The sequence below is a fragment of the Cricetulus griseus genome, chromosome 8 (genome assembly GCF_003668045.3).
Source record: "Cricetulus griseus strain 17A/GY chromosome 8, alternate assembly CriGri-PICRH-1.0, whole genome shotgun sequence".
In the NCBI taxonomy this organism is placed as follows: Eukaryota; Metazoa; Chordata; class Mammalia; order Rodentia; family Cricetidae; genus Cricetulus; species Cricetulus griseus.
In genome coordinates, this window is record NC_048601.1 from 83,929,407 (window position 1) to 83,956,351 (window position 26,945).

A 26,945-nucleotide genomic window follows, 5' to 3' on the forward strand; every position below is an offset into this window, starting at 1 on the left:
AAGGCGAGGCTGTACCACACCAAGCTCTTTTTACTCAGACAGTGACAACGGAGATGGGAAAGGGTTCTGTAAACTCCTACCCCAGCAGCCCTGGAGGAAGGCAAGTCTTTACTCAGCTCAGACTGTCCCAAAGACCATGACTGTGATGATGGCATTAGAACTGAGGTTGTGACCAGACTGACAGGGGGTACTTGATGACCAGGGGAAATACTAGGAAAGGGCACTCAGAACAAGAAGGAATTGTGACCTACCAAAAATACCACAGCCTCTGTATGGAGAGGGCCCGCACACAGCACCTGGAACCACAGCAGTCTTCATAGGAACGGCATCTGCAGGAGAGAGGGTAAATTCTGGGTAAAAGGGGTAGTTTTTCTCATCGTGTATCTCCTTCCAGGTTCACTATAAGCATAAGCATTCTTTTTTTTTTTTTTTTTTTTTTTTTTTTTTTTTTTTTTGAGACAGGGTTTCTCTGTGGCTTTGGAGGTTGTCCTGGAACTAGCTCTTGTAGTCCAGGCTGGTCTCGAACTCACAGAGATCCACCTGCCTCTGCCTCCCGAGTGCTGGGATTAAAGGCATGAGCCACCACCGCCCGGCTAGCATAAGCATTCTTACAAAGAAAAATCATAATGGATTCCTTCTGGGGAGTCTTCAGGACCAGAAAAGGCAGTAAGTGTATCAGATGCATGCTCCAAGGGTGCTCTGCAATACCCAGTAATAAGAAGGACTTGTCTTATGCTGTGTTTAACCTCTGACCACGGGAAAGATGGGACTGCCTCCATATGCCCTCGCAAACTAATAGCAAAGGTTACAGAGTCAAGTAAAGAGAAGAGGCTTAGTTCTGGACAAGCACCTACTAGCTATATGATTTCTCTTATTAAATTATCAGCCTTAGCTTCTTTAATAGCAAAATAGATAGAATGATGGAGACCTTCAAAGGTTACAGAGTCAAGTAAAGAGAAGAGGCTTAGTTCTGGACAAGCACCTACTAGCTATATGATTTCTCTTATTAAATTATCAGCCTTAGCTTCTTTAATAGCAAAATAGATAGAATGATGGAGACCTTCAAATGCTGATTTGAGGGCCTCATCTTTGTATAAAGACTATGTCTGCTCAGGTTCCCCCTTCCCTCAAACCTCTACATACCCAAGGCCTCTGGCAGGACCCACACTCATGAGACATATTCAGCAGCTGTCCTAACTCAGAAGAGCCAACCAAGAAATCATTTCTTACAAACACTGATCTAAGTGTTTTGCCAAAGTCTAGTAACATATGCAAGATGCAAACAGTTACAAAATAACACTTAAGGGCTGCTGTACCACCTCTTTGCTCTGGTTACTGTCTGCTGAAGTGAACAGGAATCAGCAACCGCTATCTGATGCCAGCCACAGGGGTTCCCAATTCAACCTGGAACCTTGTGTTGGCTACAAATAGATACCCAGAGAAGCCAGAGTGAAGTTGGCTGGGATGATGCCTAGCCCTTACAGTTAACCTGACGAAACCTGAATTGCCTAGGAGGCAAACATCTGGATGTGTTGTTGAGGATGGGTGTTAAGCTTAACTGAAGCAGGGAGCCCTGCCCTGAATGTGAGTGGGCCACTTCATGGACTGTGGTCTCAGATCAGAAAAAAAGGGAAAGTTAGCATAGTACCTACTTTCATGCCCGCCGCTTCCTGAATGCAGGTGCAAAGTGACCAGCTGCCTCATGCTCCTAGCACCACAGCTCTGGCCATGCTCACTGCTGTGACTTCTCACCGAAATAAACCCTTCCTTACTGAAGTCCTTCTGTTGGGTATTTTTTTTTTTTTTTTTTTACACAACAACAAGAAAAGTAAGACAGTCAGGAAGGAGGTTAGTAGTTTCTGGAACACTATCACTTTGAATACAGTGCTAACAATGAGCTGGCCGCCTTCTCTATTCCCACCTGATTTAACTCTTATCCCTTCTGCTTAGAAACTGGAAAAATAACAGGAAGGTGGCACGATAACCCTTATGCCAATGTCAGGAGATGCCTGAGCTGAGCCCATAACAGGAATCAGCAACCGCTATCTGATGCCAGCCGCAGGGGTTCCCAATTCAACCTGGAACCTTGTGTTGGCTACAAATAGATACCCAGAGAAGCCTGCAGTATTTATGTTAAAAAGCTTGCTTTAGTTAGCAGGTAGCAATCATTAAGAACGGAAGTACGATGCCGAGTGACACAAGGTACAGACAGGTATGCTGTTGGTTTGAGGCGAACCAACAATACACTTACAGTAGGTATTTTCCAGCTGCTATAATCTCTGTGATTGTAACTAACATTATGAAGGTGAAAACTGACTTGAAAAGGTCAGATGTCCTCTCTTATTAAAAAAATATTTTCTGAAACATACTTTTGCCATATACAAATGTGTATGCAGTAGTCTGTAACATAAATCATATTTTCATAGCAACTTTTGGGAACATCCCAAACAAAAAAACAAACAAAAACCTGAATATGTTAAAAATGCTATTGTGTTCAAAACTGTCTTCTGTCATCCCCTTGGCAGTTCTGGGTAGCCCCAAATCCCAGCCTCTGGGCTCTGAGGTGAGTTTCTACTGTCAGTAGTCTCAAGCTAAGATCTTTAGGTCACTCACATCCTCTGGGTAAAACAAAGTTGGCCAAATGGCCACTTTTTGCTTCCAAATGTATTATTTGATAACCTGCAATGATTGATTTTACAAGGTATAATTCTCCCAAAGGTACTGTGTTCACCTGCTACAGATGAGCACTGTTTTCTGTCCTGACAGCACAGGGGCTGTGAGGGGACAAGGTGGAGCTCTTCTGAACCACTGCTCCCCTGCTCTTGTGCCACGCTTGCAAGATGGTGTCTCTGAGTCTCCTTCTCCGGGTTTTACACTCAGCTCTAACAGGAGCCATTCTTCTCTCCTGCCAATTAGAGCATTGTGTATGTGGCAACAATAAATCATAATCTCATTCTGTTGTCACCTTGCTGATGGGGTCCGTTCAATCCATAACTTGATATAAAAGATATGATAGGTATACATTGATACATTTAATGATCATACTGTTTTTCAAGAACTGCATTTGCTAAAATGTTTCACTGTTAACCCTTATAAGGAAATAGCCCTTAACCTAAGCCTTGACATCCTACAGAGGAAGCAGGATGATGGGCCAGCTTATGATGGGGGATATCCTTCTGTATCTATGTTTCTCTGATTGGTTGATGAATGAAACACTGATTGGCCAGGTCCAGGCAGGAAGATAGGCGTGGCTACCAGACCAAGAGAAGGCTGAGGAGAGGAAGACAGAGAGGGGCCACTGGAGACACGCCATGCTGTGGAAGGAGTTACATGCCAGATTACAGATAAACCACAGCCTCATGGCAATACACAGATGAATAGAAATGGGTTAATAAGAACCCCTAACCATCGGCCAACAGTTTCATAATTAGTATATAGTGTCCAAGTGTTTATTTGGGGCATATCGACTGTGGGACCAGGCTGGAAAGAAACTCCAGCAACAAGCTTATATACAAATTTACAGCTCTTTGCCTAGAATTCTGGGAGCTCTTATATATTGAATATTTAAATATTTAGGTAACTATTACCTGCATTTGTTAATATAAAACACATGTTCCACTCAGTCTGAAAACACATCTACTCCAGAAAATCATGAGCACAGTGAGTTGTGAGTTCTTAACTCAGATTCTTCCTTTTAGCAAGACTGAGCATCCAAGTCCAAGTTAAGTTTTCAGTTTGCAAGTATCAGCTGCAAATACACACTATCAAATGACTGCTTTCTTCTCTGAAAACACAAGGCATTCATTACGCTTTGCTAGACATCCTTCTGCTAGACATCCATTGATTTCTAAGCATCCTTAAGACTACTCTGCAGCTCTGGCCTGACTCTCAGTGTCAGATGTTGGCTAATGTTTTCCTCTCAAAGGAACACACTCTTACCCAGAGGTTAATACTCTTACCTGCTTCCTTCTACTACTTCCTTCCCATAAGGCTGAGGGTATACTGGAGACCGAGGCACACCCTGCTGCCATTTTAAATGGTACCAATTATAAACAAAATGTTAACTACAACCTTGAGTTCAGTTAAAAGCAGGAGATATTCCTGGGTGGTACAGTATACTAAATAATCCCATCCTCCAACACACTCCAAGTACCCAATGCCTGGAAAAAGCATTTGTGTTCCAAAGGAAGTCATTAATACTAAACTGGGTACAGAACAGATGGTGACAACAGAATGGAATTTCCGTCTCATTCTACTGTGGACCAGATACACAAATTCTCAGAACACCATTCTTACCCAAACTCACTGGTAAGCACTTCTAATTATATGGGCCTGGAGCTTCTGTCTGGCAAGAATGGACAACCGAAATTGCTTTCTGTTAGACAAGGGCTTCTCACTGTGTTCTCAGATCCAAATATAGATAAAGATGGAGAACGGGGCACATCACCCTGAGCAGGTGTTAATCTGTAATTCAGGATATTCCAAAGATACCATCAGGGTGTCTAAGTTTCTCTCTCTGGATAAATGATAAGTGGTGTAGTCCTTTTTAAAGATGAGAAATAAGTATGTGTCATTATTAGCACTGCCCAGAAGTGAAGAGTGTGCGTCCTTTAGACACATTTATTCTACAAATCTCAAGAATAGAATAGAGGTGGACATATTAGGTCAGAGAATGTTCAATGTCAATAAAATACAAATAGTTCTAGTTTGAAAATAGCCTTTTGGGCTTGGTGTGGTGGTCCAAGTCTTTAATCCTAGCACTTGGAGGTAGAAGCTGGGAGATCCTGTGATTTCTTAGACAGCCTGGTCTACATAGTGAGTTCTGGGCCACTCAGCACTATATAGTGAGACATCTCAGGAAAACAAATTTCTTTTCCTTTTGGTTACTGTGAGGACTAGCTGGACTTGTCCCCTCCCCTGTTTCTGCTGCAAAATCCATATTCAGAAATGCTAATCCCAAATGGGATGGCATTTGAAGGCAAGCCTTGAAAAGCTATCAGGTCATTAAGGTGAAGCTCTTGGGAATGAAATTAGTGCCTTTATAAGGCCAGGCAAGAGACAGCTTGGTTCTTCTCTGTGCTCTCTACAGGGAAGATGGCTGTCTACAAACCACACTGGATCAGCTGGTACCATCTTGGCTTTCTAGCCTTAGGATTAAAGAAATAAAAATGTCTGCTGTTTAAAATCAACCCTGAAATTGTTATTGTAACACAACCCCAGGCAACTATTAAATAGTTATTAGTTAAAATATGTAGGAATTTAACTTTGAATGTGGTAAAGCAACTATGAGTTCAGGGTGCAAGGCATAGAGATCTTGACAGCTGTAAACTGCTGTCATCATGGGGCAGTATTAGAAGACAGGATATGCCTAATAATTAAATTTTATAATCTTATCCTTTTATGTACTATTTAACTTAATATCTCATTCTCAGCCAAGAACAGTAGCATATTTATGGAGCCAACTAGTTAGGAGCCCAAGGCAGAAGAATGATTTAAGTCCAGGATTTCCAGTTCAGTCTTGGCAACACTGTGACAGTCCAACTTATTAAAAAAGAAAGTGAAATCCTTTCCCTGCATATAGCATTAAATCTCTTCATTTCTGTGTTTGCTAGAATAGTAGGCTTTTTTTTTTTCTGTTATTTTTCTTTCTTTCTGGTCTTGTTTGTTTCTCTCCAATATCAAGTATTTTCATTTGATGTCTGGACCTGTTTATACAACTCTACCAACTATAAGTCTTCCCCTCCCTGAGAGACCATGCCTAAGTTGGGTACAATCTTGACTTCCTCCTATCAGGAAGAACCCCAATTTGTTCCTGTTTCCACACACTGTTAATATTTCTACCAACTGTAACACATGGTAAAGAACCTTCCACAATAACTCAACAGAAAAACCTCGGCTCCCATCTTCAAGGGAATATAAAAGAGTGTATTCTGGAACCATTTTGAGTGACATCGCCCAAGAACACAGATTTATATTACCCTAAAATCTGTGTCCCAACATGGAAGCAGTTTCATGAAGTTTTACAGTTTTACAGAGTAAAGAAAGCAATAAATCTTGACAATTTCAAAATACATTGGTGATGGGAGATGTCCTTCTGTATGCTGTGAATTTATGCATCTCTTATTGGTTGATGAATAAAACTGTTTAGGCCAATGGGCAGGCAGTATTTAGCCAGGAGAGAAACCCAAACAGGGACAGAGAAAGGTAGTAGGTGGAGTTAGGGAGATATCATGTAGCTGCCAAGGAAGCAAGAGGCCCAGACATCATGGGTACGCCAAGACCACATGGAGATACACAGATTAATAGAAATGGGTTAATAATTAAGAGAGAGAGAGAGCCAATAAGAAGCCCGAGCCCAAGCCGAGCCATAGGCTCATGACATTCTTAGCTTTTGGGTTGGTGGAGGCTAAGAGTCTCCTAAGTTAAAAATTTAAAAGGGCTTTATCTATTAGTCCCAGGACATTAGTTCTGATATAGTGGTGGATAGGTCTACCATTAACCTCTAATCTGGTTTTCCTATAACAAGCTTTTGTTCATGTATGATGCAACTTAATTATTTACAGCCTGTTCCCGGCACAATCTAAAGAATTACATCTCCAGCCTTTTCTTTTAGAGTGTTTTCCTACCCTACAGAAGTTCTTCCCATTTGAATAATGTGGCAGTTAAGTCCGTCCCCCCGCCCCCATGTAGAACCCTATACTTGTGGATATATAACTCTGGAAGGGAGGAGGTGGCCAGGTGGGTCCCCTGCTTCCAGTGGTACAGTTTTGTGGGAAGCAATGGTTCTCAACACTGGAAGCTTGTGTTTAGGAGTCATTCCTTAGACAACCTTCAGTCAGGAATGAGAACCAATGACCTAAATTTGGAGCTTTTAACCTGTTTTAATTTCCTACACCTAGCAGGTTTGTGTGTTGGGGGGGGTGGGAGTGTGGAGTCCAGGTGGCTGGGGAAAGCTATTTTGCTTTTCTGATCAGTTTAGAAAAATTATTGAGGTGTAACTCATATACAAGGAGCTGCCCTTATATGATTTGAATTGATTTATGTAATTTGATGAGTTTGGGGTGAATGTGAATACATGAGATATTCCCTACAGTCCAGGGAACAGACATTCTGATACTTTAATAGTGTACATCTGTGCATACATAACATCATATATTTTAAAAATAAATGACACAAGGCATGAGAACTCTTTATCTATCTTGCTATCAGGTCAAAAGCATCACAGATTGAGTATACATTTCTGATTCTTTTTCTGTCAACATCAGTTGACTGTAAGTCAGAACCTTCCTTCCTGGTCTGTCTTGGTTTCCCTACAAGAAGGGGGTCTATTGAGATATACTATGATTGTCATTAATGTCCATTTGATGAATATATCAAAGGTCAAAGCCAACAGGGCGGCTTCAAGGAGAGGCAACTGCCTGCCAGCCCTTTCTTGGAAGATTTATTTATTACCAGCAGACACCTCCTCAAATTTGAATAAGCCCAAATTGCTTGTATTTAAGGTGATTTGTGGCATCTGCTTGAAGAAATTATACTTTTATTTCTACCTTGAGGGAAAGTCTCATAAATACTGTAAACCCTATAATTACCAATCCAGATGCATGAGAAAGTTCCTTTCCTCATAATTGGTAACTCTTGAATACCCCAGCTACAAGAGGGTTGAGGGGAGCCAACGTAGGATGGACCAGCGGGGTCTTCAAACTCCTGTTGAGTTTCATTAACTCTACAGAGTTTTTGAAAGTCTACACTGTATTCCTAGGATCCAGAGTTTTCTTCATTTTAGTAAATTGCTGCTTGTTTAAAATCAGTTCGATTCAGGTCTGACTTTGGAAACAGTCTTTCTAGTTTCTGACTGATTAAGATTCAGGTTAAGATATGGTAAGATTAAGAAACATGCACCCTGCCAGAATAACAGGATAGTATAGAAAATGAAAAAGAAGAAATCCTCCCAGAACCTTTTAACATTTTAATCTGATAGCAAATTCATAACAATTGAAATCACACAGCGCACAAAATGCAAATGGAGTAATGTGAATTTGGCAATGAGATATGAAAGGGAGAGCAATTCTATTACCCTCATCTCGGAATTGGAGTTTAGGCTGATGACTGACTTATTTTCTCAGCTTAATCCTTACTTGCACGGCTGTCTCAGTCTATGTGGGTGGTTTAAGAAAATAGCACAGGCTGGGTAATTTATAAGCAGTCTATCTCCAGAGCAGGCTCCCTAGGCCTTCCCAGGCTGGTAATCAAAGGCTGTGCTCACCTGTCTGATCCACCACAGAGAAGAACGAGGTTTTGGAAAGCAAGGGGGAGTGGGAGCTGGGGTTCACACTGGGACAAGAGCTTGTCTCCATACCCTCTCCTCCTTGCACAGCTCCAGGGTGACCACAAACATATAAGAATCAGGCCCAGTGTCACACTGGAACCATGAGAGGTGGTTATACCCTATGTCTGAATCTCACACTAGTACCTCCCACTCGAGAAGACAGGTAAAGTGACTCTACTGGGCACTTGGTCAGCAGTGTTGAAGCTTCCTAAATAAAACACTCCCTCTTACAGGGAGAAGGGGGGGGGTCCAAAAACTAAGAAGTAAATACAACTTTCAACTCTCTGAAAGGTAAAGCCTACAATATTCTCAAGGTTATAAACCACGAAACAATTGCTGGGGGAAAGGTGTACTGGTGAAGCCTCCTTCAACTCACTTATAGGGAGTCCCAGAGATGCAAGGAGTCATCCCCCTTGCTGAGGTAGGCTTTTCCATGGCACCACTGTCTGAGAGTCAGTCTTACTTCGTGAGTCACAGGTACTCCTGTAAGAGGCCCAAAAGACTCACTGGCTCATTAAGCTACACTTGAACAAAATAGTTTCTTTGGCTGACTGTTAGCATCCTATCTGGGATAAGTTCACATCTCTGCAGGAAAAGCTATTCCATGCAATATGACACCCAAAAATGGCAATTTACTCACTCACCATTGTTAACAATACAGGGCAACTAAGTTCCTGGAAAGAAACTTCTGTCCAACAGTGGACTTGGGAACTGGGGCTTTTAAATGGCCTGGGCAAACATGACAGTCAGACAAGAGCAGTACTAGCAGGAATAGGTCCTGTCAGGTGCTAAACAAGCCAGAGACAAGCCTATCTCCCTTTTATTGTTGATCAAAATGCTGCCTATCCTATATTCCCTTCCATCCTTTTCCTCGGCCACTCAGTGAATGGTTTCCCTTCCAGTATTAAGGACTTATTTTCAAAGAGGTACCTCCACATTCCTTCCTTTAAGTACATTTACATCTGAACCAGAACCAAGAGCCCTTCTGTCACTCTGCCCCATCAATATGGCAGCCAGAGATGGGACTCAAACATGCAGAAGGCTTCTGAAGATACTCAGGTCCAGGGTAATGGCTGAGCATCCAGTGGTCTGTGACAGCATTGATCTTAAGGTTGTCTCAGCATTCCAGGACAACAGAGTTAAGTCAAGCAGTCTTTGGGGTAAAATCTTTTCCACTTGCCAGCACTTCCATGACTATGGGACTACTTGCTTTTTAAAGTCATTTGTGTTCAGTCAAGAAGACTCAATCACTAGCCAGGTAGTGAACAAACTTGAACAGGAGCACTTGGAAGGCTTCTTGGGTGGGCAGTACATAAACAGTATGTGACCATTTCCCTGCCCGGGCCAAGGGGACGGCCATAAATCATGTGGGTGATCCATTAGCTTAGCTCATGATACCCCAGAGATTTAATCAATTTCAACAGCGACTACATCAGTCTTTCTCCACTTTCTTCCGTGGCCATAAAAATTCCTTAGATAATGGAATACAATTGCTTTTTTCTCCATTTGAAACCACTCTCATCCTCAAAAATTTCTCTCACTTTCCTTAAATTATCACCTGTTCACAATTGTGGCAATGCAGTATTACGAAAATATCTCTTATATCTAAGAGACTGAAACCTTTGCTGGACTTCACAGCCGAATTAATAATATACCTTGAAGCCACTTAAGATTTAGGATCTATCTCCTACTGTGTACTCAAACTAATTTGCCTTTAAGAGAACAACGTAAAAACCAACCTTATTTGTTTTGGGTTCCCCATGTAATCAACTTTCACAACCTAAACTAATGCATGGCCTTAATCTTAAACCATGTACTCTTCCATGCCCCTGGCACGGACAATGCATGTATATCATTTGCTGAAAGCAACTTCCTAAAATCAACCATAAAGGTTGAAAGCATCCATTCAAAGTTCTGGGTTGATAAACAATGATGTTTGTTATCTGGGTCAGTTAGGCTCCACTGGAATCAGAGACTTAATCCCTTGTGAAAACAAGAAAGATTTCCCTAAAGTATCCCATTCCTTCCCCATGTGATACTTTATGGGCTGTTCAAAAAACACAGAGTGAAACCCTTTGTTAGGGACGGACACGCATACAGGCAGAAGACACATTGACAAACACAGATTGAGAGAGAATTCAAATCTGGACTTGCTCTTTGTTAAACGACTCCAGGTAGAAGTGTTTTGATTTTTTTCTATAATGCAACACCAATGCATTAGTTAATCATTAACACATATAATTTATGCACTCAACTTCTTATTTTGGAATAATTGTCTTTGAAAATTTTAAAATTTCATTCATGTGTACTGCATTTACATAATTTCCCCCTCTCCTCTCTTCAACTCCACCATGCTCCCTCACATGCTCTCCTAAATTCACAGCCTTTTTTTCTTTAATAATTGTTGTTACACACACACACACACACACACACACACACACACACACACACGCATGTATATGTATGTATGTGGTGGTTTGAATAAAAATACCCCCCCCCCAACCACACTGGGCCCATAGGGAATGGCACTATTAGGAGGTGTGGCCTTGTTAGAGGAAATATGTTAGAGGTTTCAGATGCTCGAGCCAGGCCCAGTGTTTCACTCTCTTGCTGTTGCCTGAAGGTTCAGATAGAACTCTCAGCTACCTATTTAGCTCCATGACTGCCTGCATACTGCCATGCTTCCCACCATGATGGTAATACACCAGCTCAAATTAAATGCTTTCCTTTATAAAAGTTGCCATGGGAGTCTAGTCCCTTTCAGAACTGGATGCTCATGTGAAGAAGACTGAAGAGAGATCCATGTCTATCACCATGCACAAAACTTAAGTCCAAATGGATCAAAGACCTCAACATAAATCCAGCCACACTGAATCTCTTAGAAGAGAAAGTGGGAAGTACACTCACCAATTGGTACAGGAGACTGCTTCCTGAGCATAACACCAGTAGCACAGATACTGACATTGGCAATTAATAAATGGGACCTTCTGAAACTGCGAAGCTTCAGTGAGGCAAAGGACACAGTCGGCAAGACAAACTAGCAGCACACAGAATGGGAAAAGATCTTCACCAAACCCACATCTGACAGAGGGCTGATTTCCAAAATATACAAAGAACTCAAGAAGCTAGTCACCAATACACCAAATAATACAATTAAAAAGTGGAGTACAGAACTAAATAGACAATTCTCAATAGAGGAACATCCTTAGCCATCAGGGAAGTGCAAATCCAAACAACTCCGAGATACCATCTTACTCCTGTCAGAATGACTAAATTCAAAAACAACAACAATTTATGCTGGAGAGGATGTGGAGAAAGGGGAACACTTCTCTACTGCTGGTGAGAGTGCCAACTTGTACAGCCACTTTGGAAATCAATATGGTGATTCCTCAGGAAAATGTTAATCAGTTTACCACAAGATCCAGCAATTCCACTCTTGGACATATACCCAAAGGAAGCACATTCATACAACAAGGACATATGTTTAACTAAGTTCAAAGCAGCATTATTTATAATACCCAGAACCTAAAAGCAACCTAGATGCCCCTCAACTGAAGAATGGATAAAGAAAATGTGGTACATTTACACAATGGAGTACTACTCAGTGGAAAAAAACAATGGAATCTTGAAATTTGCAGGCAAATGGATGGAACTAGAAGAAACCATCCTGAGTGAGGTAACCCAGTCACAAAAATGGTATGTACTCACTCATATATGGATTTTAGATATAGAGCAAAGGATTACCAGCCTACAATTCACACTGCCAGAGAATCTAGGAAATAAGGAGGGCCCTAAGAGAGACATACATGGTCCCCGGAGAAGGGGAAAGGGACAAGAGCTCCTGAGAAAATTGGGAGCACGGGGTGGGGAAGGGGAGAGGGAGTTAGGAAAAAGAGAAGGGGAGAGGTGGAGGGGAGAGGAGGACTTGAGGCAGCAGGAAGATTGAGTTGGGGGAAGAAGAGAGGAGAGCAAGAAAAGAGATACCATCATAGAGGGAGCCATTATAGATTTAAAGGGAAATCTGGCACTAGAGAAATGTCCAGAGATCCACAAGGATGACCCAAACTAACAATATAAGCAACAGTGGAGATGCCTACCTTAAACACCCTTCCCTGATAATGAGATTGATGACTACCTTATATGCCATCCTAGAGCCTTCATCCATTAGCTGATGAAAGCAGAAGCAGACACCCACAGCTAAACACTGAGCTGAACTCCTGGAATCCACTTGCAGAGAGGGTGGAGTGATTAGCAAAGGGGTCAAAACAAGGCTGGAGAAACCCACAGAAACAGCTGACCTGATTAAGGGGGAGCTCATGGACCCCAGACTGATAGCTGGGAAACCAGCACAGGACTGTTCCAGGCCTCCAATCATGGGTGTAAGTTAGGAGGCCTGAGCAATCTATGGGGCCTCTGGTAATAAATCAGTATTTATCCCTAGTATATGAACGGACTCTGGGAGTCCATCCCTGATAGATGGATACTCTCTCAGCCTAGACACATAGGGGAGGGCCTATGCCCTGCTCCAAATGATATGACAGACTTTGAAGATCCCTCATGGAAGGCCTGGGGTAGCAGTAAGGGGATGGGTTAGGGGGTTGGTGGGGACCAGGGGAGGAGGGGAGGGAGAGGGAACTGGGATTGACATGGAAAACAAGCTTGTTTCTAATTTAAATTAAAAAAAAATATAAAAAAAGAGTTGGTCATGGTGTCTTCTAATAGCAACAGAAATCCTAAGTAAGGCAGAAGTATGTATGTTCGTGTGAGCGCGCCTGTAGTTTTTGAGATAACCACTTGGCTTTAGATAGCAAATTGGAGGACTCATCATTGGCAAAGGCAATTTTCCCTCTCTCAGTAGTCATTCGTTGCCTGTAGCTCTTCATCTAGAGTGGGGCCTTGTAAGGCTTCCCCCATCCATGTCAGTATGTCAACATTATGCAGCTCTTATTTAGGAAACCATATCTTCCAGATTTCCTGGACACAGCTAGTTTGTCATACCTAGAAGACACAATCTCCCAGGAGACATTCTGGTATTTTGGAGCTGACTATCTTTCAGCTCCTTCCTCCTTGTATTCAGAACCTTAGAGTAAGCAGGGGTTGTATTGTAGATGTATTAATTCAAGCTAAGCATGCCAGTCAGCTGATTTCTTCATTTTAACAAACTGCAGATTTCTGTGATGGTCTCCATGTGTTACAAAGAGAGGTTCTTTGATGAGGGGTGAGGGCTACACTGTCTTTAGGTGCCAGGATAAGCATTCAGAAAGCAGATAGAATGTATACTAGTTTAGGAGGGAGCAGTAGTGGGCTCTCCAGGTTCCATAGCCTCACCAGGCATAGGTAGCTTTACAGCACCAGGTATGAGCTCCCTCCTGTTGAGCAGACTTCCAGTCCAATTAGCTGTTAGTTACCACCAGTGTGCGAATTCCAGTGTTGTACCATAAGGGAAATGATGCCACGCTGGTCATTGATGTGTTCTGGGCTTCACGGCCGGGTAGGACTACTGGTTATGTCCCTCCCTTGGCAGGGTGCATATCACCATCCAGTAGTATGAAAGGCAGTCTTCAGGCAGGAGGCTTCCAACCTGCAAGTCATGCGCCTGAACTGTGAGCTGTCTTCAGCAATAGTCTTACCTTCAAACTCTGGGAAGCAACCAAAGGCAATAGCCTACATTGTTTTCAGATTCTCTTGGACTTGCTTGGTCAACCAATGAAAAGAAGGTTGGTCATGTCTCTTACTGTGGGTTTGTTAGATATCTATAGCTCTTGGCGGTGAGCATTATCACCCCAAGTAGCATGATTTCATTTAAGCAATAAATGTGTATATACAAATACACTGACATTTATTTAATTTTATGCAAACATGATATAATGATCCCTGGATTGAAAAAATAAATTAATTAAAAAACCCTCAGTGTTCTCACTTTCTCTCTTTTTACTTCCCTCTCAGAGGCCCCCAGTTAAAGTCCTCCCCCATTTTTCCAACTTCTTACTTGAGGACACGAAGTCCTGTTATCTTCTTATTTAAAGCTCCCACAGACAGGCCCTTTTTATTTTCCTACTTTCTGCAACGTCTCCAGATTATATTTTCACATATAATCACAAATAGGGAATACTTGTCTTTCTGGGGCTGGATTACCACACTCAGTACATAGTTCCATTCATTATCCTGCAAATTTCATATTGCTCTGCAGCTGAATAATATTACACTGTGTGTATGAACTATATTTCATAGCCATTCATCAGTTGAAGGACATTGGGGTATTTTGTATTTCCTAGTTATTGCAGATAAAGTATCAATGAACATCGCTGTGCAAGTATCTGTGGAATAAGATATTAAGTTCTTTGGGCCTATGCTAGGCAGTGGTATAGATGGGTTACAAAGTAGATGTGTTTTTGCTAATTCTCCACACTTTCCAGAATGGCAGTACCAGTTGCTATAGCACCAATGGTGAATAAAGGTCCTCTTTTCCCATATCCTCACCAGCATTTTCTGTTAGTTATTTCTTGATCAACCCCATCCATTCTGACTAGGGTGAGATGAGATGTCAAAGTTTTTTGTTGTTTTTTTTTTTTTTTTTAATTTGTATTTTCCCAAAGGCTTAGGATTCTGAGCTTTTAAAGATTTTTTGGGGGCCTTTTTATTTCTTCTTTGAGAACTCTTTGCTCAGATCCATAGCATATAGAGAGTGAGTGACGTAAGTATGTACTGTTTGATATGAGCTGACCATGTCAGGGACCCCAGAACTGAACCCAGGGGAAATTGGCAAACCTTTCCTCCAGATCAGGTTCAGAAAGGCAAGTCCATCCTCTGCCCAAGTATGAGTGTTTGAAAACCACTGACCAGTGTGTATAAATAGTAGCAAGTGTGGCTTCTTCCTCCAGGACGACTGTGCCTGAGACTGCTCCCTACAGAGACTTCATATGGAAACCAGCAAGCCCCTCCCCTTCTGCTATACATAATAAATGTGCCGAAGTTATGAGCTGCAGAATTCATCAGAGTTTGGATAGCTCACCTGACGCTGGCCTTTCTGTACATATATCTGTCCTTTCTTCATTTCCTCACCAGCCTAGTCAGGCTTCCAGATTCAAGCCTCATGGGTGGCAGAAATATCCCAGTTTTCAAATACAGCATTTGTTTTGATTCTTTGATTTTTGAGTTCTTTGTTATATATAATATTTAATATATCTATATATTGAATATTAACCCACTGCCAGATATACAGCTAACAAGATTCTCTCCTGCTCTGCGGGCTTCTTCTTCACTCAACTGATGTTTCCTTTACTGTATGGAAGCTTTCCTGTCTTTATGAGGTCCTACTGATCATTTGTTAGCTTTAAATCCTTGACAAACAGAGTCCAACTCTGAAAATGCTTTCCCACACCTAAATCTTGGTCCACTAAAAGCATTTTCTTCTAGAATTTTCAGTGTTTAGGGATTAACACCAAGTTCTTTGCTTCATTTGGAGTTAATTTCTGTGCAGGTGGGAAGACATGGGCCTAATTTCATTTTTTCTACATATGAACATCTGGTTTTCCCAGCACCATTTGTTGAAAATGTTGTCTTTTCTCCAGTGTGTATGTTTTTGACATTTTTTCAAACATCAGAAGGTGGTAGTTGTGCACACTCATATTTGGTTCTGCTAGTTGTTCTATTGGCCTATGTGACTATTTTTATGCGGGAACCATGCGTTTTATTTCTGTAGCTAAGCAATATACACCACAAATTTCAAGTGATAAACCTTCCAACACTGTTCTTTTTTGGCTTGGGGTTGCTTTGACTACCTAGGAATTTTTGTGGTTCCATATGAGTTTCAGGATATTTTTGTCTGTCTCTGTGAAATATGTTGAGGGGTTTTGGCTGGGATTGCACTGAATCTGCAAGTTGCTTCTTTCAGAATGGTTATTGTTTTATATTAATTCTAAAGAGCATGAGAGGCCTTTCTATTTTCTCATCTTCCTCAATTTCTTCAAAGATATAAGGTTTTAATTGTAGGTCTTTGACCTCCTTTGTTAGATTTATCACTAGATAGATTTTTTTGAATGGGAGTATTTCCATGATCTCTTTCTCAGCATGTTTGTTGTTGATATATAGAAAGGGTACTAGTTTTTGTAAGCTGACTACAAATTCTACCACTTTGCTGAATTTGTTAATCATCCCCAGAAGTTTTCTGTTGTAATTTTTGGGGATCTCTTATGTATAACACCCTGTGCAAATAGGAATGATTTTACTTATTTTTATTTCTTTGATTTTCTTCTATCTGACTGCTCCAGTTTTAGAGCAATTTTACTGAAAAGGAATGGGGGTGGTGAACAGTCCTGTCTTGTTCCTGATTTTAGTGGAGTTGCTTGGAGATTTTGTACAAATATTGGCTGTGGCACCGATTCTTTGTATTATTTTTTTGGTCCTATTTTATTAATTTTTACTATTTCTTCTCAAATAATGGATTTGGGATTGGTTTGTTCTTTTGTGTCCTAATTTTTGATTTATGTTAAGTCATTTATTTGTGCTCTCTTATTTTTTTTTTAATGTAGAAGCTTAGAGCTATAATGTTTCCCTCATAGGACTGATTTTCAATGTGTCCCAGGGGTTTTGTTTTGCTGTTTTTATTTTCACTTAGCTCCAGGATAACTTTGCTTTCTTGATTTCTTCTTTGACACATTCATTATTCAGTAATGTGTTGTTTAGTCTTAATGAGTTTGTGTAATTGAGATGTATCATCAGTTGGGTCAGATAGGATAAACAAAGTTATTTTAACTTTCCTAAATTTAAGATTTGTTTTGTGTCCCAGTGTGCAATCTACTTTAGCAAAGCTTCTGCTGGAAACTGAGTCTAATGTGTATTCTCTGGTTTAGATGGAGTACTCTGTAGATATTGCTAGGTCCATATGTTTGATGTCAATTCTAATATGTCTCTGTTATATGCTGTCCAGGTGACCTGTCTTTTATTAGAGACAATAAGGTATTGAAATCACCTATTAAAGAGTTGAAGTTAGTCTGTGTCTTGAAGTCCAATAGTATATTTTTTATGAAATTGGGTGTCCCAGAGTTTGGTGCATATGATGTTTTAAACAGCAATGCCTTTTGGTTAGACATTCTATTGATTAGAATGAAGTGGCTTTCTCTATCTCTTCTGATTAGTTTTAACTGAAAATTTATTTTGTCAGATATTAGGTTCTTGATACTTCCTGGTTTCCTGGACCCATTTACTTGGAATAATTTTTCTGTCCTTTCCCTTTAAGTGGGGTTTCTCTTTAAAGTTGAGTTTCTTGTAAGCAATGGAAAGATAGTTTGTTTTGTAATTCACTCAATTAGTCCTTGTCTTTTTATTGGAAATTTAGGTTATTAATATTTAAAGTTATTATAAAGTAGAATAAGGTAAAAAAAAAAGACCAATTATTAGGTTTAATTAAAGCACCGTTTGTACTATTCATTTCCAAGTATGACTTCATTTTGTTACCTGAAACAGAATGACCTGAAGAAATATCTAAAACACAATAGTTTGTTGCTGTTAATGACCCGACCACAAAAGCGTACACCATCCAACTATAACATACACCTTTTTTAAAAAACCAAAAAGCTGAGTGCCATATATGCTCCTGTAAAATCTTGCTTGCTTGCTCACCACACTGCGGCTTAGAGTATCAAATGAGAAGGCGGAATGGGCCTGGGACCAAGATTTCAGGAGCTATCCTGGCTTCAGGGCACCAGAGAGTGCAGCTTCTTTATTCCACTCTCATTGGTGTCCAAGTGCTTATTCCAGAAAGATGCCCACAATGATTATTGAACATGGACAGGGATTGCTGTGATTCTGTTGTTTTGTTGTTGTTGTTGTTGCTGCTGTTTGTGTTCTAGTTATATTTTGGGTGTCAGTCATTATAGCTTCATGTGATTTCTTTTGGTAACCTCTTGGCTATTCATTCTTATTTATAACTTCCAACTGAAGCATTGCTTCCAGTATTCTCTGTAGGGCTGGTTTGATGGACATGAATTATTTCATCCTGTTATTATCATGGAATGTGTTTTCCTTATCCCTCAAATATGGCAGGCAGTTTTGTTGGGTACAATAGTCTATGTTACCCATGGTCTTTTAGAACTTAGAATACATTGCTCTGGGTTATCCTGGCTTTTGAAGTTTCCGTTGACAAATCAGCTACTATTCTGATGGGTTTTCTTTACATGTGACTCGTTGTTTTTCTCTTGCAGTTTTCAACACTCTTTCTTTGATCTGTATATTTCGTTTTTAATTATATGACATGAGGAATTTTTTTGCAGATTTTTTATTTGAATTAGAAACAAGATGGTTTTACATGACAATCCCAATTCCCTTCTCCCCCACCACCACCCCAACTAAAACATATCCTTTCTGCTCCCCCTGAATGGTGAGGCCTTCCATAGGGAGTCCTCAGAGTCTATCGTATCCTTTGTGTTAGGGCCTAGGCCCACCCCATGTGTCTTGGCTCAGGAGTATTCCTCTATGTGGAATGGGCTCCCAAATTTCACACCTATGCTAGGGATAAGTACTGAACTACTACAGGAGGTCCCGTAGATTTCCGAGGTTTCCTCAATGAAACCCATGTTCCTGGGGTCTGGATCAGTCCCATGCTGGTTTCCCAGCTATCAGTCTGGGGAGCAAGAGTTCCAAGAAAGACAGACAGGTCAGAAAAGTATGGCCAGGACAATTAAGAAATAATCTTTGTTATTAAAATTGGCCTCAATTATCTTTAAAGATTCATTCCATGACCCCCTTGGATGCCAAAATGTTAAGGATGCTGAAATTTCTTATAAAATGAACTAGCATTTGCATACAGCCTGTGTACATCCACAGTAAACGCTGAATCATCTCTAAATTGCTTATACCTAACACAATATAAAGGGTACTTGGATAGCACTTGTACTGCTTAGAAAACAATGATGAAATTTCAAAGTCTGAACATTTGATATAGGCACAATTGTGCATTATTAAAATATGTTCTGAGGATTACAAAGCCCATGATAGAGATGACTATATTGTATATTTCCTATTCAGTTACTTCACATGTCCAAATACTCCATAAATACAATGTTTCTGCTACCATAATTTATGTGCATTTCTGAAAATTCTCATATCTGACAAAATTTAACGCTAAAATAGCAAAGCTTTAAAGGAAATTTGTTAGGCTTATTTGACCTCAAATGTATGGAACCTCAAAGCACAATTAAAACAGTAGCCAATATTATTAGCCAATAACCTGGAGCAACCAGCCACCCACCTTAAAAGAGCAGCTGGCTCTATGTAGTTAGTAACTAAAATCAGACAATAGTATAAAACCCTATACAACAGAGAAAGAGCTAACAATGATTTAATTACAGTGAGCCTGACTGGTGTACAGGATGGACTATAACCCACTAGAGTCAAAGACATGACTGTGTCTATCTTGGAGGAAGGTGACCATTGTAAAATCTCAAACTCTCCCTCCCTCCCCCCTCCTTCCCTCCCACCCTCCCTCCCTCCCTCCCTCCAGACAGACAGGCACACACACACACACACACACACACACACACACACACACACACACACACACACACACAGAGGAATCAAGTTGAGGCTCTTTCTTCTCAAGATCAAGGTCATAAATCTACTCCCAATATCTTTGTTCTCTTTGTCTAAGAAAATTTATACAAACCAACACCATGTCTGTCTTCTACAGACATCTTCCTGATATACACCAATCCTACAGGAACCAAGTGCCTAGCAGAGCAGAGCATACAGCAATTCATATTCTTAAGAATTCATCTGACCAGGCTGAATGGCCCTGGTGAGATGATTGTTGTTCATGACATAAAAAAAAAAAAAAAAAAAAAAAAAAACAGACATAAGACCTTGGGTATAAGGGGGAGCAGGCAGGTCGGGGGGCTGGGCCACACCTGGGCTTTCCCTATCTATCCAATGATTCAGTCCTATCACTATTAAAGGCACAACGTTGAGCACAGCCAAATCAGCAGCAAAGCACAATACTTACATATAGTATGTGGGATAGAGTCCTTCAAAATACCAGCAATGTTTTTTGGCTTCTGTGCACTAGAAATAAAAGAAAAAAAAAAAACTTTTGTCAGTAATGAGTGGTTTGTACGCTACTGATTAGGTCTCAGGAAGTTAACAAGGAAAGAAAGGCAATGGAGGCAAGAATCCCATCGCCTTCCTTCAGAGATGTTTGCTTTTTCAAACCATTTTTAAAGGGAGGGAAACAGAAGCAACTATTTTTATAGCTTTATATGCCTCTAAATACACTCTGTACAAACATTTCCTTAAAAGGGTAAATGAGAGACAATCCTCTGTGTGTGTGTGTGTGTGGGGGGGGGGTGCCTGGAATCAAACCCAGGGCCCTGTGTACTCTAGGCAAGCACTATAACTAACGACTGAGCTATGCCCCAAACCCATTTAAAAAAATATATGATACTTTTATCAGAATAGTAAATAATGAATAAAACAAAGCACAAGGAACACTATTTCCCCAAAACTTTTGTATTTGGCAGACACCTCCCCCACACTGTCACCATGTCTGGATCTTTATTTGTCACAATATCACGAAAGTCACATTCAAACTATTCGCTCTACAGTGGGTGCTGGGCACTACAAGCCAGGTTTCCTGGGCAGCACATGAGAGTTCCAGCCCAGGTATTCCCTTAGATGCAAGAAAGGATATGGCCTGAGGGCCTGCCTCAGCCCCTCCTCCTATCCATCCAACTGTATCCCCTTGGGGCTGGGCCATCAAGTGACATTGACACAGCCCCCCCCCCATTCTTCCTTGATGCCCTCCTCAGCCCATCCTCCCAGGCCAACTCCATTCCCCTGGGACTCACCACTATCCAGGGCCAGACCCAGGGTTCACCCAGTTCTCCCTCTGCTGCCCTCCCCAAGACTTCCAGAGTCAGTGCCCTTCCTCCTAATGTCTTTAAGAGAGTGGAGGGCAGTGCTAAATCTCTGATCATTATTTGCCAGCATTATGTCAGTCATTGACTATTTTTGTACTAGACTGTGAAGGATTCTAAGCACTGTACTCTTTTTTTATCTTAAAAAATACTGCTTGTGAGAGCCTCATCCTCTACTTTCTGAAAACACTGATGAGTGCTTCTGAAAAGGAGAGTGTCCTTAAAACGCAGACTGAGCAGCTAGCACTTGGGGATGGATAAAGAGTCTAACAGAAGAGTTTAAGCATGCTGTTTCCATCACTAATAGCACTTCAGAGACCTTGACGACTTATTCCAAGCAATATTTCTTCCAGCCAAGCACTCTCTTGAACTATGGGGACATGCACACTGTAAGATGCAAGTTAGTCTGAACTGCACGTTCCTGAAAACTTCTGAGAGCACACATAACTTTGTGAATACATTTTCTGTCTGCTTTTGTGTTTCAATTAAAGATATGTATGAGAGCAGACACTGCAAGGACCTGCACTAGATTAGATAAAAATCAACTAAAGCCCAGTCCATATGTTGAACCCTCTCTGTCATCATTACCAGGGCTAAGAACCTATGGCAAGGCAGGTCTAGGCCCTAAGAGAGAACCAACTATCATTACTGTGCTAAATGGGCATAATAGTAAACCACTCGTAAGGATTTATTGCTATGCCCACAGATCAGTGCCTCTCTCAACCCTCATTTGAGAAGCCTCTTTCTCTTAACTAACATGGAGACCCACAACTTTTCAATGTGCAGAAAATAAGAGACTACAAGAGTACTCAGTCCAAAATGAGACATCTTTATCTCAGCCCCTCCTCCCAAGGCTCAGGGATCACTGATGCCCAGGGAAGTAGACAGATTGCAAGAGCCAAAGGCAATGAATACCTACAAGGAAACAGTATCCTACTGACCCAGGAGGGCAGTTGTACAAATTAACTCACAGCAGTGGCCGTAACATATACAAAACCCTTGTAAGCTCAAGCCAGATAAAATCCCAGCATGAAGAGGGGAGGTGGGTAGAAAGTGCTACCTATAGCTAAGGATCTACTGGCAACTTCTAGCCCCTGGGAGAGGGAGAATCACTCTTGTTAAAGTGTAGGCCTTGGGAGGTAAACCTGCTCCAGTGTGAAGGCCACACATACAAGAGTATATGGGCAATACAAACTGTATTTCACAGGCTTTAAAAATATGAGATCTCAAACTTGGGGAAGGAATAAATTGTGGAGGATTTGAGGAAGGTGTGAATAGAACAAAACTCCACTGTTCAAAATTATCAAAGAACTAATAAAAAATTTAAAAACTAACTTTCCAAAATAAAAATCAGAAATTTATAGCTTAAGACATATAATTTCATATTACATTTTCAATATAATTTAGCTAACTAAGTAGGCTGGCTAGTCTTATGCCAACATGACACACAAACTAGAGTTTCCTGAAAGAAGGAAAACTCAATTGAGAAAATGCCTCCATAGGTCTATATGTAAGGCATTTTTAAAATTAGTGATTGATGGGGGAGGGCCCAGCCCATAGTGAGAGGTGCCATCCCTGGGATGGTGGTCTGGTTCTATGAGAAAACAGTTTGAGCAGGTCATGGGAATCAAGCCAGTAAGCAGCACCCTTCCATGGCCTCTGCATCAGCTCCTGCCTCCAGGTTCCTGCCCTGCTTGAGTTCCTGTCCCAACTTTCTTTGGTGACGTAAAAGTATAAGCTGAATAAACCCTTTCCTCCCTGACTTGCTTTTGGTCATGGTATATCATTGCAGCAATAGAAACCCTAACAAAGACACAAAGTTGTTATAATATACCCAAAGGAAACAGTAGAAGGCATTTACCTTCACATTGTGGAGAAACATAGTAACTTAAGAATATTCTGCTAAGAAAGCCAACAAAATGGTATTTCTAAAGCTGCATATTTTTTCTTATACATTAAAAGAGAAATGAAATAATATGGAAAATGTCAACAAGAAAACACAACTGCCACCTCAAAGGAAATAATAAATAGTTTATTCTGGAGTCAAATATGAGTGACCAGGCCTAGGAACACAGATTCAGATTACTACAAATTCCAAGTTTCAATGTAGTAAAAGGTTAATTAAGTTTTTTTATAAACACAGAGCAAAGAAAGCCATAAATCAAGACATTTAAAAAAACACTTGTAGAAATGTTAGATAAAGCAAAATGGGAATCTCAACTACTGAACATGAATGCTATGTGATTGCATCCTTCACCTTTTGTTTGGTGGAAGCTGGCAGTCTATTGATATATTCGAAGGGTTTTTTTTTACCTGCCAGTCATGAGACTGTTAGGTCAGACACAAAAGTGGGTAAAAAATGGCTACTAAGGGGATAAAGATAACCTCAGATAAACTGTGATTAGAGTATGGACCTGCCACAATCTAGCCGTTCTACAATCACACAGGCTCTAATCAGTCTATCATCCCAGAAGGTCCAGTGAAAGGTACACCATCTTTCCAGAAACACCTTTATAAAGGCATGTGCTGTTGAGAGCCAGACCAACCCAAGGCTTTCTCAAAAGCTCTGATAAAGGGACAAAAGAAAGCTAGTTCTGTGTCTTGCCTGGGGCAGACTGGGCAAGGTCCAATCTTGGGCTGAAGCTTGGAGCTTTTCTCCCTGAAAAGTCTAGAGTTATCAGTTTCAGGCCACTGTGTGCTAAGTCTGCGATGTTCTTGAGATAGTCTATGCTCCCTTTGTGCAACATTGCTTGATTAGCCTCCTGCTGCCTTCATCCCATCATATGACAGTTTCTGCTGATGCTGCCCCATGTCTCCCCGGGAAACAGTATATAAAATGATGTACTTCTTAATAGGTTCGATTGCCATAAGCCACAGCTTATATAAAACTCCCAATCCCAAACTTTGATCACCTTATCCTCTGGCCTCCAGTTCTGTTACTGAAGAATAACCTGCTAGTCTGGATCAATGTACCAAAATACTCAAGACAAGTTATTATTTATATGGTAGCAGAGATGTTTTCTAACGTATATTTTGATATTCTCCAAGTTTTTTTTAGGAAACTCTTAACATTTTGTTTTTTTAATTATATTATATATTAGAATATATTAAAGAACTAAAACTACATGTAAAGAGCTATTTAAGATATAAAAATACAAAGCATTTAATAAAGAAAATTCGAGTGTTACAGCTTTGGAGAGAAAGGTATCCTGAGCAGCAGGGAAGTCAGGCGATACCTGGAGCTGCGAGCGAATGGACCACTCTGAAGGGAAAGGTATCCTGACTCATAATTCTGACTGGTAGGGAAGTCAGGCAATACTTGAAGTTGAGGTGTGCTGAAGGATGGTCTCCTCACAGGGTGTAGCAGTCCTGCTCCTCAGCTGAGCTATTTATTCTCTGTTTCCCTAAGGGAACCTCCTAAGGGAGCTCTTTTTCTTCTTCCACTGTTCAGCTCAGGCCCAAGATGTTACTTCTACTGCAGAAAGGTAGCAATCTCCTCCAGCTCAGGCAAAAAGTTACTGTCAATTCTGTTTTTTTTTTTTTTTTTTCTGCTCATCCGCCCCTAAAGGGAATGTCTCAGAAAGGAGTCCAGGAGTGGCTGCCTCTGCCAGGGTGAAGGACACCCTGTAACTGGACCAGCAGAGGTACTTACATAGGGCTTCTTAAGGGTGGAGTTTTCCCAGAGATCCCAGGGAGAAGATTTTTCTGCTCAGGGACTGGTTGGTTTTCCTGCTCAGGGATTGGTTGGTTTAGTTGGTTAGGGACAGAGTTGGCTCTTGTTTCAGAGCCAAACTATGTTTCTTTCACTGACCCTTCAGAAAGGAGACAGTTACATTAGCTTGAAATCCCATTTCCCTGGTGGCACCACAAAATGAAACATCAGATTTGCTATTCCTTAGAACTTAAACTGCCATGTGAAAAGGTGGCCTTTTCAGTAAGACAAAGTCAAAATAATAGAATTTAAATTTAGCATTCTGCCCTGGGTGTAGAACAAAACTCTTTGTTGTCTCCTTTTAAGAGTCAATACAAGGACTAGCGAGATGGCTCAGTGCTTGAGAGCACCAACTACTCTTCCAGAGGACAGGGTTCAGGTCCCACCATCCACAAGGTGGCTTGCAACTGCTAATTCTAGTTCCAGGGAACCTGGTGCCCTATTTTGGGCATCATTCAAATGTGGTGCAGACATAAAATAGGGCCTAAACACCCATGCAGGAGTGTGGTAGCACAAACCTTTAACTGTGGGTTTGAGATCAACCTAATCTACATAGTGAGTTCCAAAGCAGGCAGGACTATGTTGAGTGCCTGACTCAAAAAGGAAAAAAAAGTGTTAATCCAAATTGGCCTGCCAGTCACCTGACATATTCAGGAGAGGGAAGGATAAATGACTCTCACATATGAGAATGTGCTTGACCTTCCCGGAAGAGCCTTCCTCATGCAGCTGTCTGTAGAGTTTCCCCCATACACCTCTGCCATGTGGCCCGTCCACTCTCCAGCATCCTAACTTATTGGATACTGACTGAAGTCTGAGAACATTTTCCCTGACACGCCCTGGGCTTTCTCACTCATTCTTTACAGTTCTGAGATCTCACCAGCCTCCACCAGAGTTTGTCAACCACCATTGCAAAAGTCCTGGCCTTCTCCTTCCCTCTGCTCCATCTGCTATTCTAAACAGCTACCAAGATTTGCAGCTTGCCCACTGAAGGGATTCTAGCCAGCCCGAGCATGCCAAACATAGCTCCGGCAAGTCTTACCCTTCTCCCCCATACCCTCTACCTTGCTAAAAACTGTTAAGATTACATTCCTAAAGCTAGCCCCCCAAGGTCTATTCCCTTATTTGGCCCCTTCATCCTCCTGAGGCTGACTACCAAGGTCCAGATATCAAAGTAGTGAAGTCTAGCAATCAAAAGCCTCCTTTGGCTCACCTAATTAACATGCCCAATTAAAATGAAACACCTCATTCTAACAGGGGATTTCCCGTTTTACCTTTATAAACTGCCATTTGTCTATGGGCCATGTCTGTGTGCTCTCTATCCAGAGGCAGTCCTTTGTCCCCCAGGGCAAATATCCCTTCCTTCTCTCCCTTATTCCTTCCCCCTTTCCCTCTTCCTCTATTTCCTGTCTTTGTGTCTTATCCCTGCCCTCTGTCTCTCTGGGGCAAATAAATCTCCTTTGTGCTGAGAACTTGGCTTGGGTATCTTGGACCAATACCAGTATTTTACTTTTCCTGTTGTTTGCTCTCAAATTCAAATAAAATTATCCTGGAGCTCCCTTCTGAGTCCATTTTTAAATTATTGTCTTATTAAGACTAGGAACTCAAAAAGGAAACCTCAGTTTCCCTGGTAACGTGACAAACATTTGCATGCATGTCCTTATATCCTGGGTAGATGCCTAGGAATAGAATCCCTAGGCAACAAGACACATCATATATAACTCTCCAGTGTCTTTTCTTTCAAAAGGGACAAGGTTTTTAACCTTCTGGGCTGAGGTGACCCTACCACTTCACACCTTCCTGATTACCTGAGAAACCAGGGATTCATCCATACTCACAGCCTCCTTGGATAACTTTCTGAAAAACTGTCAAAGTTTTCCTCAACAGTTACATCACTTTATATCCATACTAAAAATGCAACAAATCTAAAGTTTTTCCATATCCAACTCTTATCATCCATCCATTTGCTATTAACCATCTGGCACTATGCTAGTATCTCATG

The 26,945-nt window shown here is 41.1% G+C and overlaps 1 protein-coding gene across 1 annotated transcript in view; it reads right to left on the reverse strand.

Annotated features, from left to right (window-relative positions):
- Vopp1 (VOPP1 WW domain binding protein) overlaps positions 1–26,945 on the reverse strand; it is a 71,312-nt gene that overhangs the window by 19,522 nt on the left and 24,845 nt on the right. The window contains exons 2-3 of the mRNA XM_027429720.2: positions 20,325–20,383; positions 252–329 (exon numbers count right to left, since the gene is read on the reverse strand). Of these exons, the coding sequence (XP_027285521.1) occupies positions 252–329; positions 20,325–20,383 (137 nt within the window). The remainder of the gene's footprint in view (positions 1–251; positions 330–20,324; positions 20,384–26,945) is intronic.